The 15,896-nt window shown below is 39.1% G+C and overlaps 1 protein-coding gene across 1 annotated transcript in view; it reads right to left on the bottom strand.

Moving 5' to 3' along the window:
- The window catches only part of AMMECR1 (AMMECR nuclear protein 1), a 132,818-nt gene extending 117,170 nt beyond the window's left edge, over positions 1 to 15,648 (bottom strand). Inside the window, exon 1 of the mRNA XM_045817674.1 lies at positions 15,137 to 15,648. Within this exon, the coding sequence (XP_045673630.1) occupies positions 15,137 to 15,606 (470 nt within the window). The 5' untranslated portion in view covers positions 15,607 to 15,648. The remainder of the gene's footprint in view (positions 1 to 15,136) is intronic.
- Positions 15,649 to 15,896: the final 248 nt, after the last annotated feature.

Raw genomic sequence — 15,896 nt, 5'->3', positions numbered from 1 at the left:
ACACTATAGAGTTCATTGCCTGTTTAAAATGCTTATTGTTTGAAGTCTGTGAAAATTAAATTGGCCTCTAAATTGTTCAACCATGTATAAGCAAAATTATCTCTAGGTACTCTAACGATGACATTCATATTTGTTCATAAATATTTTAAGCATATTGAGAGTGGTCACGGACCGCTGTATGGTCTAAGAACCATTGGATTCCATTTGGCCTCCTACCCAAATATGAAACAGGGGTATACAATCATCTTCATAGGTCGAAATCCATTATACTACTTGGAAAAATTTGATTAATTCAAAGCTATAATATGAGGGAGTCCTCATTTACTTATAAACAAAATCTGACTACAGAGAGAACATTATTAGTGAGCATCGTGTTAGTGTTGTTATTTACTTCCTGAGTACACTGGCACAACTTTCATGACTATGTGGCTAGAACCTGTCAAAGATCAGCCTCATAGGTGAGAAATAATTCCCTTTTTGAAATGCTCTGGAAAATGAAAGAAGAGAGTTACTAAAATAAAATAGAAATTTACACTGATCACAAAGGAACCCTAATTCACTGCTGCTGGGAATGTAAACTAGTACAGTCACTAGGGAAAAACAGTGTGGAAGTTCCAAAAAAATTAATAATAGAGTTACCATATAACCCAGAAACCCCTTCTTTGGTTATCTACCCCCCCCCCAAATTAAAAGTATTTATTCACAAAGATGTATGTACCCCTGTGTTCATGGCAGCGTTATTTACGGTGGCCAAGGCATGGAAACAACCAAAGTGTCCTTCGATAGAGAACTGGATAAAGAAGATGTCGTGTATATACATAATGGAATTATATACATGTAATTCAATTATATATAATAGCCATATAATGTAACTATATACATATAATTATATACATAGCCATATATATATATGGCTATTACTCAGCCATAAGAAAAGATGAAATACTGCCATTTGCAACTACATGAATGGACCTTGAGAATAACATGCTAAGCAAAATAAGTCAGACAAAAAAGTTAACCACATGATTTCATTCACATGTGGAATATAAAACAGAAAGCAACAAATGAACAAAAAAGAAAAACAGACAAAAATGCATAGACACAGACAACAGTATGGTGGTTACCAGAGGGACAGGGGTGGAGGACAGTAAAGTGGGTCAAATGAATGATGATGAAAGGTGATTTGACTTTGGATGGTCAGCACAAAGTGCAATATACAGATCATGTATCATAGAAATGTATACTTGAAACTAGAAAAGAAGAGCCAGGAGGATATTAAGAACAGTAGAGGAAATGGAATAGCCAAAGAACTCATATGCATGACACATGGACATGAACTAAAGGGGGGACTGCCAGAAGGAATGGGAAGCACTGAGTAGAAGAGGGCCAATGGTGAAAAATTGGGACAACTGTAATAGCATAATCAATAAAATATATAAAAAATGGTGGAAAAAAGAACACACCTACTAAACTATTTTAAGCTAATTTAATAAATGACATCATTCAACAGTTAATAATCTATCCCCCTACAGTATTGTAATTCCTAGTACCCACCTTATGTGGGTTACATTTGCAACATCCAAGTAAAATTTTTTCAATAATTTGGAAGGAAAGAAGTGGTTTAGAGCCATTTATTTATTCTATAGCAATTACGGTAGTTTCATTTTAAAAAAATTAGAGATTTTATTTATTTTTAGAGAGAGAGGAAGGGAGGGAGAAAAAAAGGGAGAGAAACATCAATATGTGGTTGCCTTTTGAGCACCCTCTACTGTGGACCTGGCTCATAACCCAGGCACTGCCCTGACTGGGAATGGATTCAGGACCCTTTGGTTCACGGGCCAGCACTCGATCCACTGACCCACACCAGCCAGGGCAGGGTAGTTTCACTTTTGAATTACATAATCTTTGTAGTTTCTCAATTTCCCCAAATTCATGTTTGATACACTGAAGTTTAGAACAAAAACAATGAGTTTTGAAGGCATTCAGGTAAAGGATGATAACCAATGTTAATCTGACTTATGCTGAATGTCTACTGAGGAATAAAAGCACTTGGTCTATACAGCAGACTGTTGCTTGTGTTATTTACCAGTCTCTTGTCCAGGTTTTATGACATTCATGACATAAAAGGAGCTCCTGAGGTATAATTAACTGTCAAAAGGGAAACTTTACCAAGAAAGATACAATTCAGCAACTCATAGGCCATTAATAGTTTAAAATTATCAACTGGCAGACCTTCATTTCCCAATGTCTGAATTCTAGCAACAGTCTCCTGACAGGTTCCCCTTCTTGTTAGGATTCTCCCCTCCACCCCAGCAGTCAATCTACCATTGATTGGTACCCACTGACTACTATATAATGCTCCTATTAACCTCTGTGTCTTTAAGTTGTTTCCATGTTTAGAATGCTTTATTCATCTATGAATAGATGACCTTTGTCACCTTTGTCTACCAGGCCAAATCCTATTCTGTCCATGAAGCCTTCTTCTGTAACTCCAGCCCACATTAGTCTTTATCTAAATGCTTACAGACCTCATTGTCTCCATCACTCTTTGGCCTTTAAATCATGTGTGACATCATCATTTGTTTCATGAATCTTATCTCCTTAATACGACTGCAAGGTTTCTAAGGGTAGGCAGCATGTCTTATGCCTATCTTACAGACCTTTCACCCACACCCTAAAAGGAGACTAGCACAATGTTTGGCCCACAACAGCTATATTACTTGTTGAATGGAAATATTAGAATTCACCATACTATGAAGAGCAGTAGTAGCTTAGAATGAGATGGGTTTTGATGTAAAACACACTGTCTTAAGATAATGATGACAAATAAATCTTTAAGCTTAAACAAATATTCACTTTTAAATGTCTATAAGCAAAGGGATTACCATGGTGGAGATTCTAATTTCCTCTTTAGAACTGCAAAGTCATCTCAAAATGGAAGAAGATAGAAGCTGTTCCAAAATCCAAATTAATACATTACAATGTAGTAATGTCTGTACCTCTGCTAATGATAAAGAACCTCATGCTGGTTGTGTAGACAATGGGGCAAACATACAACTTTCAAGACCCATGACTTGATTGTATATAAAATTTCACAAATGTCACTACTACTTTTAGATGTGAGCATTTCATTAGAAGTGTGTGCACTTGAGGAAACAATTTCAAGAAGTACTTAACTAAAGTGGTTTTTATATAGATATGTGAAATTAAAGGCCTTACTTAAAATATCCTAATAGACAAGGTGCCTTCCAATTTTCCATCTCCCTAGAAAACAAATTTCCTCAGAAATATCAGGTTCTACTGTCAAAGCCAATGTTCTCCCTTAATGCCTAGGTCCTTCCACTTTTAGAAGTGGGTGAACAAGGGTAAAGATTCTACCTATCAAAGACATTCCCTGATATTATTACTAGAAAATTCATTAGAAAGCTCTAAAGAACAAGGGATGAAAATGACAACCTAAAAGGTAAGCTAGTAAATAAGTTCTTTTCAAAGCAGGTAGTTGGTATTAAGTATACTAATAAAGTAAATGATAATTGCCAGGCTACATACTAAGAGGCTACAAAGTTTGAAACATTTTTAATGGATACTTCTGATGCCAATGCATTTAATCTAGTTTATGCATAATTTTCAATAAGTTTAGAAAAGTAAATACCTCAATGTCTAAAAAAGTAAATAAATAAACCTCAAGGTTCTACTGTAAATGAGCTTTGTGCATCTCTAATACATGTTTGTGAATCATTTTCCAGAAGATGATTTGACACACAGGCATACACACACACACAAATAGTAATAGTAATAACAACAACAACAACAATAATAATAATGATGGGTGGGTGGGCTGGAATGGGAGTAAAGGGCAGAAAACTGTACTTGAACAATGATTAAAATAAAAAAGCTGCAAAAAATGCAATAAAAATTCAAAACCCTCACCCCTCAATGCTGGTCTATCTCTCTACACCATGCCCCCTCTCCTTTCTTGGAGAGTGAATAAAAAGTTTATTCTCTAAAAAAATAATAATAATTATGCTTGTAAGAATAATTTTTAAAAGATTCCCAAAATTACTATGAAACAATAATTGGTTTAGGTAGCACCAGTATTAGGTACCTTTAAAAAACAAGCTGAACGTGGTGTTTATACTTAACAGTACTGTATTGTACGAAAGCTATAATTTTGATTCATTTACACCAGCCAGCTATGTTGTGTTGGCTGTTCTCATTTTTTAATTTGGCAATCTAAGGGAAAAGAGGTAAGTGCCTCTGACTAAACAGTCAGGTATTGTATGTTTTAAAAATTCTTGTGGCATACCAGTTGAAAATCACTGATCTACTGATTAAAGAGAAATTGATTAACTAAAAAGAGCTGATACTCCAGTTATCTGTGACAATGTAATTTGCAAATAAGACTGACCATTGTAGGTCCTGTTAAGAAACACGGATGACAAGGTACAAAGAGATGCATATGCTCAACAGGATGCAGTCTTGTGATTGCATTCTGCAATCAGAAATTATAGCTGGGTCTATCCTTTAATATTCCATACTCTTTGTTATGGAAAAATAACTATGAGAAAGCTATATAAAAGGAAGTCCATACATCTAAGTAGCTATTAATACCTAAATACACAGGCCTAAAAATAAGATACATCTGTATACCTGAGGATTTATAACTATGCTCATAGCCAAGTCAAGAAAAAAAATTTTAAAGGATAATGATCAAAGAGTGGCTACATTTATCCATTTGGGGTATGCTTAAGGTATTTGTTCCACAGCTCCCAAGCTTACCTAGAGATCCCTTTCTGTGAACACTCTAGAAGTAATTTTCAATGTGGTCTCTTGGAAGCAGTCAAGGGACCCATATGCAAGTCCTCTTATTAAACTTCATGCTGCACATCTGTTTCTGATAGGAATATGTTTTCAACAAGAATGCCATGGCCATTGGTTCTAAAGGAGGAATTATCTAGGTCTGTATAATGTAAAATTTGTTTCTTAGAGCATTACTACTGCAGATCATGCACTCAAGTCTCCTTTTTCTGCCCTGCATCCAGGCTTTGCCTCACTTAGTTACAATCTCATTTTTCTCCCTCCCTGATTCCCATGTGCTCTCTGTTCCTGTCTCCAGCCTGTGTGACACTCTTTCTCCACAGAGCCATTACTTTCAGTGTGGAAGAGTAGACTTTTGGAAATCAACTTGCCAAACAACACAATGGTTAGAGGAGTTTGTGGAGTAAAGTACACCACAAACCAAGTATCACCTTATTAGTGTCAGAGAAATAGAAGCAGTACCATTCCCATTTGTTATGTAAGGGTTTTTTGAATTGGTAAGAGTGTGGGGTGCATGGATCCATGAGCTGAATAAAAAAAAATTACCAATGACTGTAGGGTACCTACTCCTAACATCAAAGAAAGAGCTATTCCCAAAATCAAGTACCTGGCCAACCTAGGGGCAAGTTTTTTGTTTGTAAAGGGAAAGAAGCAGAGTAAGCTTCTATTTGATTGGTTAGTTGGCCTAATTATGGAGAACTTTGTAAAATACAATGAGAGCAATACTCTAACATGGAAAAAAGGCCAGAAGACGTCACAAGATTCTTCTCTAATGAGTACATCACCAACATCATCTTCCGCTTACCATATTTTATTTTTTTAATTTTTATTTTTAGAAAATGGGAAGGGAAGGAGAAAGAGAGGAAGAGAAACATCATGTGTGGTTGCCTCTCACATGGCCCTCCACTAGGGTCCTGGCCTGCAACCCAGGCATGTGCCCTGACTGGGAATTGAACTGGCAACCCTTTGGTTCACAGCCCACACTCAATCCACTGAGCTACACCAGCTAGGGCCCACTTACCATATTTTAAAAAGGACATAAAAAAAACCCATCATCTAAACACTTATCTCACCATTGTTCAAAATCAGGATACAAAGGGTATTTGTCTAACAACAATCACACACACACACACAGGTCCAAGTTTTACCAGCTACATAATTTATCCGCACCCCAAATCACCTCTACCCAACTATGTAGTTGTTTGACCACATAAGGAATATTAATGGCACAGAGAAGCACACTGATGTGACTCATATATGAGGATTTCTTTGAGGCAGACACAGTGGGAACTCTAGGTTGACAGCACCGAGACCAGTTTTTCATAGATTCCACTCTTATGAGAACAAATGAAAGATCCACTAATACCTGAAGCAAAGCTCAGAATCTGGTGCTACGACCTTGCAGCAATCCAAGATCTCAATGTAAGATATGTTATTAGAGACCTGGTTGGTGTGGCTCAGTGGATTGAGCACTGGCCTGTGAACCAAAATGGTACCAGTTCAACCCATGGTTAGAGAGCAGATGCTTGGGTTGCAGGCCACGTCTCCAGTTGGGGGCATGCAAGAGGCAACTGATCAATATGTCTCTTGCACATTGATGTTTCTCTCCCTCACTTTCTCCCTTCCTTCCCCTCACTCTAAAAATAAATACATAAAATCTTTTTTTTAAAAAAAGATGTTACTAGAATTGAGTGTCATATGCTTACAGAAATTATATGGAATGGTGAGGTGAGCTGTATAGGCTGTCAAGTCAATCTCGCTATTTTCCATTACTAGAGATCTGGTCAGCATCTTCTGGCAGGACATTGCATACTACAGTCAACTGTAAATCTCCCAACACTGCATGTGGCTTTGGGTTACAAAGTGGATTATCTGTAAAATGAAAGAGATGGGGATGGGGAAAGGCAAGAATCACCAAGACTATCACAGACCTTATTTTAAAAACTAGTATTAGTGAGCCTGGACTCAACAGAACTTTTCACATTTGCCCATCCAGTGAAGATCACAAAGGTCATAAAGCAATATGGCTGACCCTGTCCATTGATAACATCCACCCTTCACTGTCAAGCAAAGCTGCAAAACAGATTCAGCTTGATTCCTTACTTTCTAAGCTTGATGACATGGGACCTAGAATCTCTACCAGACAGTACTCCCAATCCTTATTAAATTTCTTTAATCCAACATCTGAAACTACAAGTTCCTGATATGGTCCTCCATGAGGCTCCAGTTTGCTGAAGGCTGTGTCATGATATTCACACATAAGAAAATATAAGAATTCAGCCCTGGCTGGCGTAGCTCAGTGAATTGAGCGCGGGCTGCGAACTAAAGTGTCGCAGGTTCGATTCCCAGTCAGGGTACATGCCTGGGTTGCAGGCCATGACCCCAAGCAACCGCACATTAATGTTTCTCTCTCTCTCTCTATCTCCCTCCCTTCCCTCTCTAAAAATAAATAAAATCTTAAAAAAAAGAAAATATAAGAATTCCTGACTGCTTTAAAAATTAATAATCCCAGAGACTGAGAAAAACGTATAAATCTACATTAGGGAAACCCAACATTCTGGCAGGTGTATTTATTAGCAATACAAAGCTAAAAAGTATCATTGAGGTCTACTCATATGAGCAGTTCAAAGTCACAACTGGGGAGGTAGAGAGGAGCCTGGAGATATACCAAGAGACAAAGTAAATTGTTGCTTCTCTGTGGTTCTGCTAATTAGAAAAAAAATGACATTTGTTAACTGCCAACACTTGAAATACACATATCAATAAATCTGATTTTACTTGACCAACTCTTTATTTCTTCCTATCTACCTCCCCATCTGTCCTCCATATTTTTTTAGTGTCACCATCATCCTCCTGATTCCTCAGGATTATAAACTCTGAATTTTGTCCAAAGCCTCTCTCACTTCCCCCAGCAGTAGGAATTTGGTAGCAATCACCTAACTTCAGGTCCTCATCCAAAAGCTATCTCAGCGATTTTTATACTTGATCCAAATTCTATAAACCAACATGCTTTCTCCTTTCTCTCAAATTAGATACAGTTGAGAATAGGGGGTTCTTACACTTGTGATCAAATTTCATAGCCATTCCAACAGAGCTGTTGAACAAACTTTTTCTGAGCATAAGAATCGCTAGGCACAGAGCCAAAAAAGAAGCAGCAATGATGGAAGTCAAAAAACAGGTGAGCTGCAATCTTTCCACTCCTACACAAAACCTGGCTCTGGAGTGAAAGTTCCTACATACGCTGATAACTTCTTCCACTTCTTGATTTTGTAACATTCCTATATTCACATAATTTCTTCTACTTCTTGATTTTATAACATTCCTATATTCACAAACTCTGCCCTTTGGGTGATTTCCCCATTTTTTCAATGCCAGTTTTCCTACTGCCCTCATATATTTAAGCCCAGCTGATCTCCCCTACCTTGAGACCTTTCTTCCAACCCATCTTACATTCTAGAGGACTCTTCTGAAAGTACTGTTCTCTTACTAATATAAAAACTATAATCAGATCCAGTATCTCTTATCCAGCTTTCCCAAAGGGTTCCAAAGACAACAGGCTATTTTAATTTCCTTGGAGTTTATGAGCTTTGAGACTGGAGCAAGGGGAGTGGTATGGAGAATGCTGAGAGTGCAAGTTACTGACTAAAGACAGCTGCTGGGAATCCCCAATTACTGTGGCAAGGGGTGTGGTGGTGACAGCAACTGGTTTGAGAACAACCAAGTAAGACTTCAAGATCTACTGGTATATAGACTCTTCACCAATAATTTTAAATGGCCTTTGCCATTTAAAAACTTGGCTCAAAAGTTATCCTCTCTCAAAAATCTTCTTCCTGACAACTCCTTTATTCCATGTCATTACCATGCTTATGTACAATATTTTTCATGTATCAATCTCATCTACAATTATGTATATGTTGTGTTCTAAGCATTTTAAGTGCCTTTGCTATTTCTATTGTATCTTGAGCAACACTGTAAGCTTGGTGAGGGTAGAACTAACTCTTCTATTTCTCTGGTTTCCAACCATGAAACTCAGCATAATGTATATGCGGGGGGAATGACAGGTTTTCTCCCGGTGACATATAATTTCCACTTAGCTATTCAACACTAACATTTTTTTAAGGTTAAGGAACTTTGAAAGGATGGTACATTAAGAGCTGTACAAAATACACCCACACTTTATAGAAAAGATGCCGCTTAGAGTTGGACCTAATAAAAATTATGCTCCACCAAACCAAATATACTATTACACCATACTCATTCCTTTGGAGTCTTTTCTTTTTACTACATATGCTTGTGGCTCCATTTCGCTCTTAGCAACCCTGTAACTCTAGAGCTCAACTCTAAATAAGTTTACTGTTGGGAAACTTACTCTTCCCACCTACACAACCATTGGCTTCCCACACTGTTTCCAGTGTCCTGTGAGCAACTGCCCAATTACTGTGTGGAAAGACAGCTTACACATTGAGTGTCCATTCTTGGCAGACCCGGGCTTTTACTGTTGGTTCTTACTTAGCTTAATTGATTCAGAACAGTATCAAAAAGAGACATTATTATACACGCTCAAAAAAATGGCCATTTAAGAAAATTTAAATATAAAAGCTCTGGTCATTGTGCTACATTAAAACAGGCAAGCATGTGTGACACCCAGAGAATAGAATGCCTATTGAAATAGTGAACTCTGAGTAATCTCACTGCACAAGTTTTAGTGTTTCACACATATAGTTTCTCAAAAATTACAATGATCTATAAATGGGAAGCACAACTGACTTCAAAATTATAATTCATTACAGTAATAAGTGATAGTGTTTTACACAAATATAATTTCAAAAATTGTACAGCTTTTTAAAGACAATAATGTGAATGTTTGAGTGTGTTTATGAGAAACAATTAATGCATGGGCTAACAGAGCATTTTTTTACTTTCTTAGTAGTAGTCTTTCTTTCCATTGGATCCCAGCAGAGATTCCTTCTTAGTTGCCATGCACTAACTGGGGCTTGAACACAGCAAAAACACAATTCATAAGCAAGAAAGATTATGAGAGAGATTATTATTCCCTTCAGCCATATGGGGGAGGAGGTTAAATAAGCATTAAGTCTTTTCATTTAACTAAATATACCTTGCCCTACATATACCTTTATGCATGTATATAAAAATAATTTTGTAATTTATTGCAAAATTACAAATTTAATCTACATGCTTTCATTCAAGTGACTGATGGTCTTTACAGAATTAATGATAACTGGGCAGGGTGAGGGAGCGTGCCTGCTTTCTTCCTTATCAGTAAGACAGGACACCAGATTGCCTCCCGATGGAAATTAACAGTATTGAAAAGAACCCGTATTATAGCAAACATTCAATTTTTCAGACAATTTTTTAAGAAAATCTAGACATTGTGACCATTATGCTAGCATGAATAAGGAAATCTGCAATAGCCTAGTACCATCATCTGCAATAGACAGATACACCTTCCAGCCATTCTGGTCAGTTTTCATCAAAAAAGATATAATAGAAATGTAATAGCCTGTGTTTAAAATGTTGATTTAATATCACTTTGACCTGAACTGCATAATCAAGGCATTTTTTTTTACTAATGTGCAACAGGATAGTTACTGTTATAGTGAAACAGAGTGCCTGCTTCACCTCCCTACCACAAAGTAATCCCTCCGAAGCAGGCTGAAACACAGTAATTTGACTATTGTGCCAAGACAAGCAAGAGTTAACAGTTCAAACACCTGATCAGAGTGTCTTAAAATCTGCATGAGCAGATTTGTAAAAAAATAAAAAGTAATGATAATAATTCATTGTAATGGAAAACCACACTTATTGATGTTTAATAGTAAAGTCTCTTATTTGCTATGGTCTATACAAAATGCAGAATTGCATTAACTTCGAAGGTGGTAAGAAGATTAAAATTAAAATTCATGGGACATGACATGCAACACAGCTTTAAAGATATAAAACTAAACAATCCCAGTGCCTTAGCAGGGTCCTTTTATATTTCTTTGTTAATAGGGGAAATTCTTAAAATGCAATCCAGCACACATAAATGTAAGTAAAGCTTTTAAAATCTTACCACAACAGCTTATTTAGTAAGCTAATTACCAAAGCTTTTCTTATGGTAACAGAGGGGGGGGCTTTATTTATTAAAATCAATACAGCTCACTGTAAGATATATCTGTGCCCCTGGCATTTAACAAAATCTCTGGAAAAAAATATAAAATCACACTACAGGTTTTCAAGAGTCACTCTCCCCCCTCCTCAAACCATCCCAAGAACCTCGTGCTCTTGTTATGATCAAGGCAGCATTCAATCTTCCTGGTGCTAAACTGGAAAGAAGATGGTAAAGGGCAGTGACATGAAGGCAGGAAGTTTTACACTGGAAACTGGCACTGAAATCTGCCATACCCTTAGAGTGGCTCAAGTAGTATTCAGGTCCTCACTACTCTCCAACCCAGAGGGGCTCACTTGTGGTTCTGGGAACTGTAGCAGCAGCAGCACCACCAGGGAACTTGTTAGAAATGCAAATTCACTGCCCCACCCCAGACCCACTGAATCAGAAAATCTGGGAATGGGGCCCAACAATTTGTGTTTTAACAAGCACGACAGGAGATTATGATGTACGTTCAAGAACCACTCCTCCTTAGACTTTAATGTGTATAAGAATCATCTGGGGAACTTGTTAAAATGCAGATTCTAACTCAGCAGGTCTGGGGTGGGGCCTTAGAGCCATCATTTCCAACAAGTTCCCAGGTGATGTCTTCTGCAGACCATATTGCAAGTGTTTCCCAAACTGGCTATTTAACAAAATTACCCATGGTGCTCATAAAATACGGGTTCCAAGGCACCACCCCAGCCCAAATTAATCCAAATCTCTGGGGCAGACTTAGTCAAATACAACCAGTATTCTGCTTCAGCCACACATTAAAATTACCTGGGGAGCTTTTAATAATTCTGATGCCCAGGCCCCATCCAAGTCCAATTAAATCAGAATCTCTGGGGTTGGAACTCAGTCATCCATATTTTTAATAATTCCCCAGTGATCTGAAGTGCGGCCAAGGTTGAGAATGACTGCTGTACAGTTTAACTGGCTCAACACCTGGCAGGCACAGTGGATCCCTTTATGGTTTTCTATAGCATGGCTAACTGGGTTCCCACATATAAATCCAAGAGAAATGACTTGGAATAGTTAAGTGCAGGTCAAGTCACATTTTTACCATGTCTTGAACATTACTTCTGTGAGCAAATGTGCCCGTTACAACTGTACAACTGAAATTGAGGATTTGGTAATGCACAAATGTTACCTGTCTTCCACTAAACAAGTTTCTACCATACTCCCAAGCTCTAGCTACTGTTCCCTCTCTGCAGTGAGGTGGGCAATCCAAGAAAACAGCAGCAATGGTGAAGAATTTGTATCCATACAGCCTGTTCATATATTGACATCCCCACCAATCCCTCAAACCTGAAACAGATAGATCACTGAAAATTTGTTATAACCTTTCAGAGTGGAAGGAAAACTGATGCCATCTAGGACTTCTACACCCACAAAAGGCAGATTTCACCAGTTACAGACACTTTTGACAGTAAGGTCCTGGGAAGGGATGAAAAGGTGTGCTTTTTACACAAAAGAATCTCAAATTGTGGAAAGCACATCTTCTGGTGGACAAAGACAGGACCTGAAACACCACTGCTCATGACACAATACTAGTAACTCTGAGGGGAAAATGAGCAGTATGCCTATTTGTCTTAGGGCCCCCACCACAAAACCAAACTAGTGAGTACACAATGTTGTTAACTACAGGGTGTGGCAAAAGTAGGTTTACAAGTTTTGAGTACATGAGACACAGAATTTATTCTTTTATTATTTATTAATTATTGTATTGTTTTCCACACAAACAACTGTAAACCTACTTTGCCCCTTGTATGTAAAAGAGAAAAAAAATGTGTGCTGGTTACTAAGGCACTGTCAAGTGATTATAGTTATTTCACTCCCAAAATCAAACACTACTTGTAAGCAAGTTTCCTGAATTCCCACAAAACACCTCAAACTGACTTTCAGAATAAGATGCAGTCTTCCTTCCACTTAAGTGAACTTTCATTCTGCCCTTGTTCATGTTCAGTGTCTCTTCTAAATTAGTCATTCTGTAGAATACATGACACATTCAAAGACAGCTTACTATTCTTCTAGTTCAACTTATCCACAGTAATCAAAAGTGTTATGTTTTATCTGTTTAATTTCATGAAAAAGAAAGCCAGTAGATGGGCTATTAGAAGAGAAACAATACCTCAGTACGTGTTCAAAGTAGCTACTGTTAAAGTACATTTTCAAAAGCATTTTTTATATGAACTGGTCAAGCTCACTTTCCTTTTAAAATTCTTGTTAGTCATTCAGTTAACTCAAACTCACTTTAAAATGTGTGAGAATAGCACCTCCTGAAAGTGTGTTCTCATATGCTTTGGAGCAATGGAGCATGAATAGTAAAACAGCCTTTGCCAAACTTGTAACTACACAGCAATGAATTTTTGTGGTCCCATGACTTTGCAGAACCAACCTATGTATCATCCCAGGACTAACTCTTACACATCACAGACACCCAGGAGAAGGCAAAAAAGTCACAAATAAGTGACTCATGCTAATAAATATTTCATAATTTTTTTCACCTGGCAGTCTTTTCAAAATGAATTTTACTTTTTAACCAAAGAACAAATTGGCAAAGTAAAGGTGTAACTTTAGCATTTAAGGTCTTAGAATTAAAAGTATGATATTTATAAAGATACTGAATTGACTTGACAGTGTCAGTCTGGATGCCATTTCATGTATTTCTTAAGAACCAATGCCCAAAGATGAACAAAGTCTGGAAGAAAATGCACAGAACATAGAAGAGTCATACAAAATTAAATACAGTTAAAGTATCAAAGCCAAAGAAAACAAATCATACAAAATTACAAGTTCCAGAACACTTTATTGCAATTTCCACTTTACATATTAATTTAATATTTTTAGTCTAGGCATAAGTATTTGTACTTATTCAATTTTAGTATAATCCCTAATCTCGCAAAGTGAAAAGAAGCAGTTATAAAGAACATTAATTCAGGTATTTATGATATGGGGACAAGGGACACTTGTCATCAACAGCAAATGGGTTGATGCTTTTCTGTATAAATTCCTCTGAAATTTTTCTCTATTATTTTTCTTGTTGATGCTAAGTACTCATAATAAAAACAATTGCCCTCTTTGTCATTCTTCCCTTCCCTGGGCTTTACATTCTGTCTAGCATTTAATTTATAAAGTCAGGTTATACTCAGTTTACAGGAAAAAAAAAAACATATGCCCAATCTCCCACACATCCAAATGGACGAGAATCAGAATTAACCTGGCTTTCAACTGTAACAGTGCGATTTTAAACAATTTCAACCACATACTTGAAGGATAAAATAACTAAAAAGTACAAAACTAAAGGAAACCATAAAAATGGTTCACCTATTTCTAAAATCGTCACCTATTTCTAAATCGTGGCGATCACCTATTTCTAAAATCGTCAAGTCTAATATGGAGTTCTTAAAAAGTGAAATTGACAAAAAACCGAATGCACACTTAATGTACAAAATGACAGTGGTTCTATGGGGACAGCTCTCTGAATGAGCTATAACCCAGACGGTGGAATGAAAGAAAAAAAAAAAAAAGGTCTCACTCCTCAAATGCTAGAGAGTTGGAGGTGTGCTTCACTAGAAACACGTTTTAATGGGTTTGTTCGCGGAAAAAAAAAATAGGTAGCAAGTGGAAACGTGTTTTTAAAAAACCTCCTCCCTTCCCAGGACACAAGGAAACCCAAACTTAACTCTGGTGCTAAGTTCCATCACTAACAGAAGTTGGATAGTTGCTATTTCACCCTGCAATGGGATAGTAAGCCTCTATGAGCAAGGCGGGAATACTGGTGGGACTTTCACCGGGGTTAACGAAAACCGAAGAAAGAAGAGGTCAACACCTTGAGTAAGCCAGATCTTCAAAACCCAGGCGGTGGGGACGCGGGATGTCGAAAGAGAGAAGGAAAGGGTCAGAACTCCTCAAAGTTATTGTAAAAAGAAAGCGAACACCTCTGGAAGCCAGCGACCCATCTCTTGCAGTGGCACTAGGCTCCAAATGTGGGATGCTTGCCGCAGAAAGCGCAGGGTGCCCTGATTTAGGTCTACTGGCTACGGGGACCGGGGTAGCGAGAAGGGCAGGAGCAGCCGTCGGCGGGGAGGCGGACTCCTACTTTACCTCAACTGTGAGTCCCATCCCGAGCGCAAGGGAGAGGGCGGCGGAGGACGCGGTACTCACTAGGGCTCGTTGGTGAACCGGGGGGTCCGGGGCTGCTGGTATCCGTACAGGTGACAGTAGAGCACATCGAAGCAAAAGCAGCACATCTCCGCTGACACCACCATCTTCCGGGAGCTGGGCGATGAAGACGAGGCAGCGGACGACGAGGAGGGCGAGGAAGAGGTGGCGGCGGCCGGGGTGGAAAGTAGGGTCCCCACTCCACAGCTCGGAGGTGGCGACAGGGAAATCCCCCCGCCGCTGCCGCAGCCCTGGGTGGGAGAGAGGGTACAGCCGCTGCCACTACCTCCCCCAGTGAGACCTCCCAGCCCGTTGAGCCGCGTACCGGCGCCTCCTAGTCCCAGCTCCCCAGCTCGACACTGGCTCTCTCCGCTGCAGTGGGAGGAGGAGGAGGCGCCACCACCGCCACCCGAGCCAGAGGGGGGCGAACTGGACAGTTTCTGCTTCTTCACCCCGCAGCAACCGGCCGCCATCTTGGAACAATCTCCCCCACGCACGGTTTCCGACCCATAAGTGAGGCGAGCTGGCGGCGGGGGCGAGCACGCTGCGGCCCCGGTCGTCGGGGGCGCGCCAGGAGCTCGCGAGGCGCGCGCGCAGCTCACGGTCTGGCTGCCCGGCCACGAGGCGGCCCACTGCGTACCCCAGCCTTGGCGCGCGCCCCATGCTTTCGCGGCTTTGCCCTTCGGGCCAGTCCCGCGGGCTTCTCGCCTCCTATGCGTAGCCTCGGCCCTGGGGCTCACGGAGGATAAAAGACGGGAAGCCC

The sequence above is a fragment of the Phyllostomus hastatus genome, unplaced genomic scaffold (assembly GCF_019186645.2).
Source record: "Phyllostomus hastatus isolate PE091 unplaced genomic scaffold, TTU_PhHast_1.1 phas_scaffold_28, whole genome shotgun sequence".
NCBI classification, from domain to species: Eukaryota; Metazoa; Chordata; class Mammalia; order Chiroptera; family Phyllostomidae; genus Phyllostomus; species Phyllostomus hastatus.
Note: the sequence above shows the minus strand (reverse complement) of the source record. Positions and strands in the feature narration are given on the sequence as shown.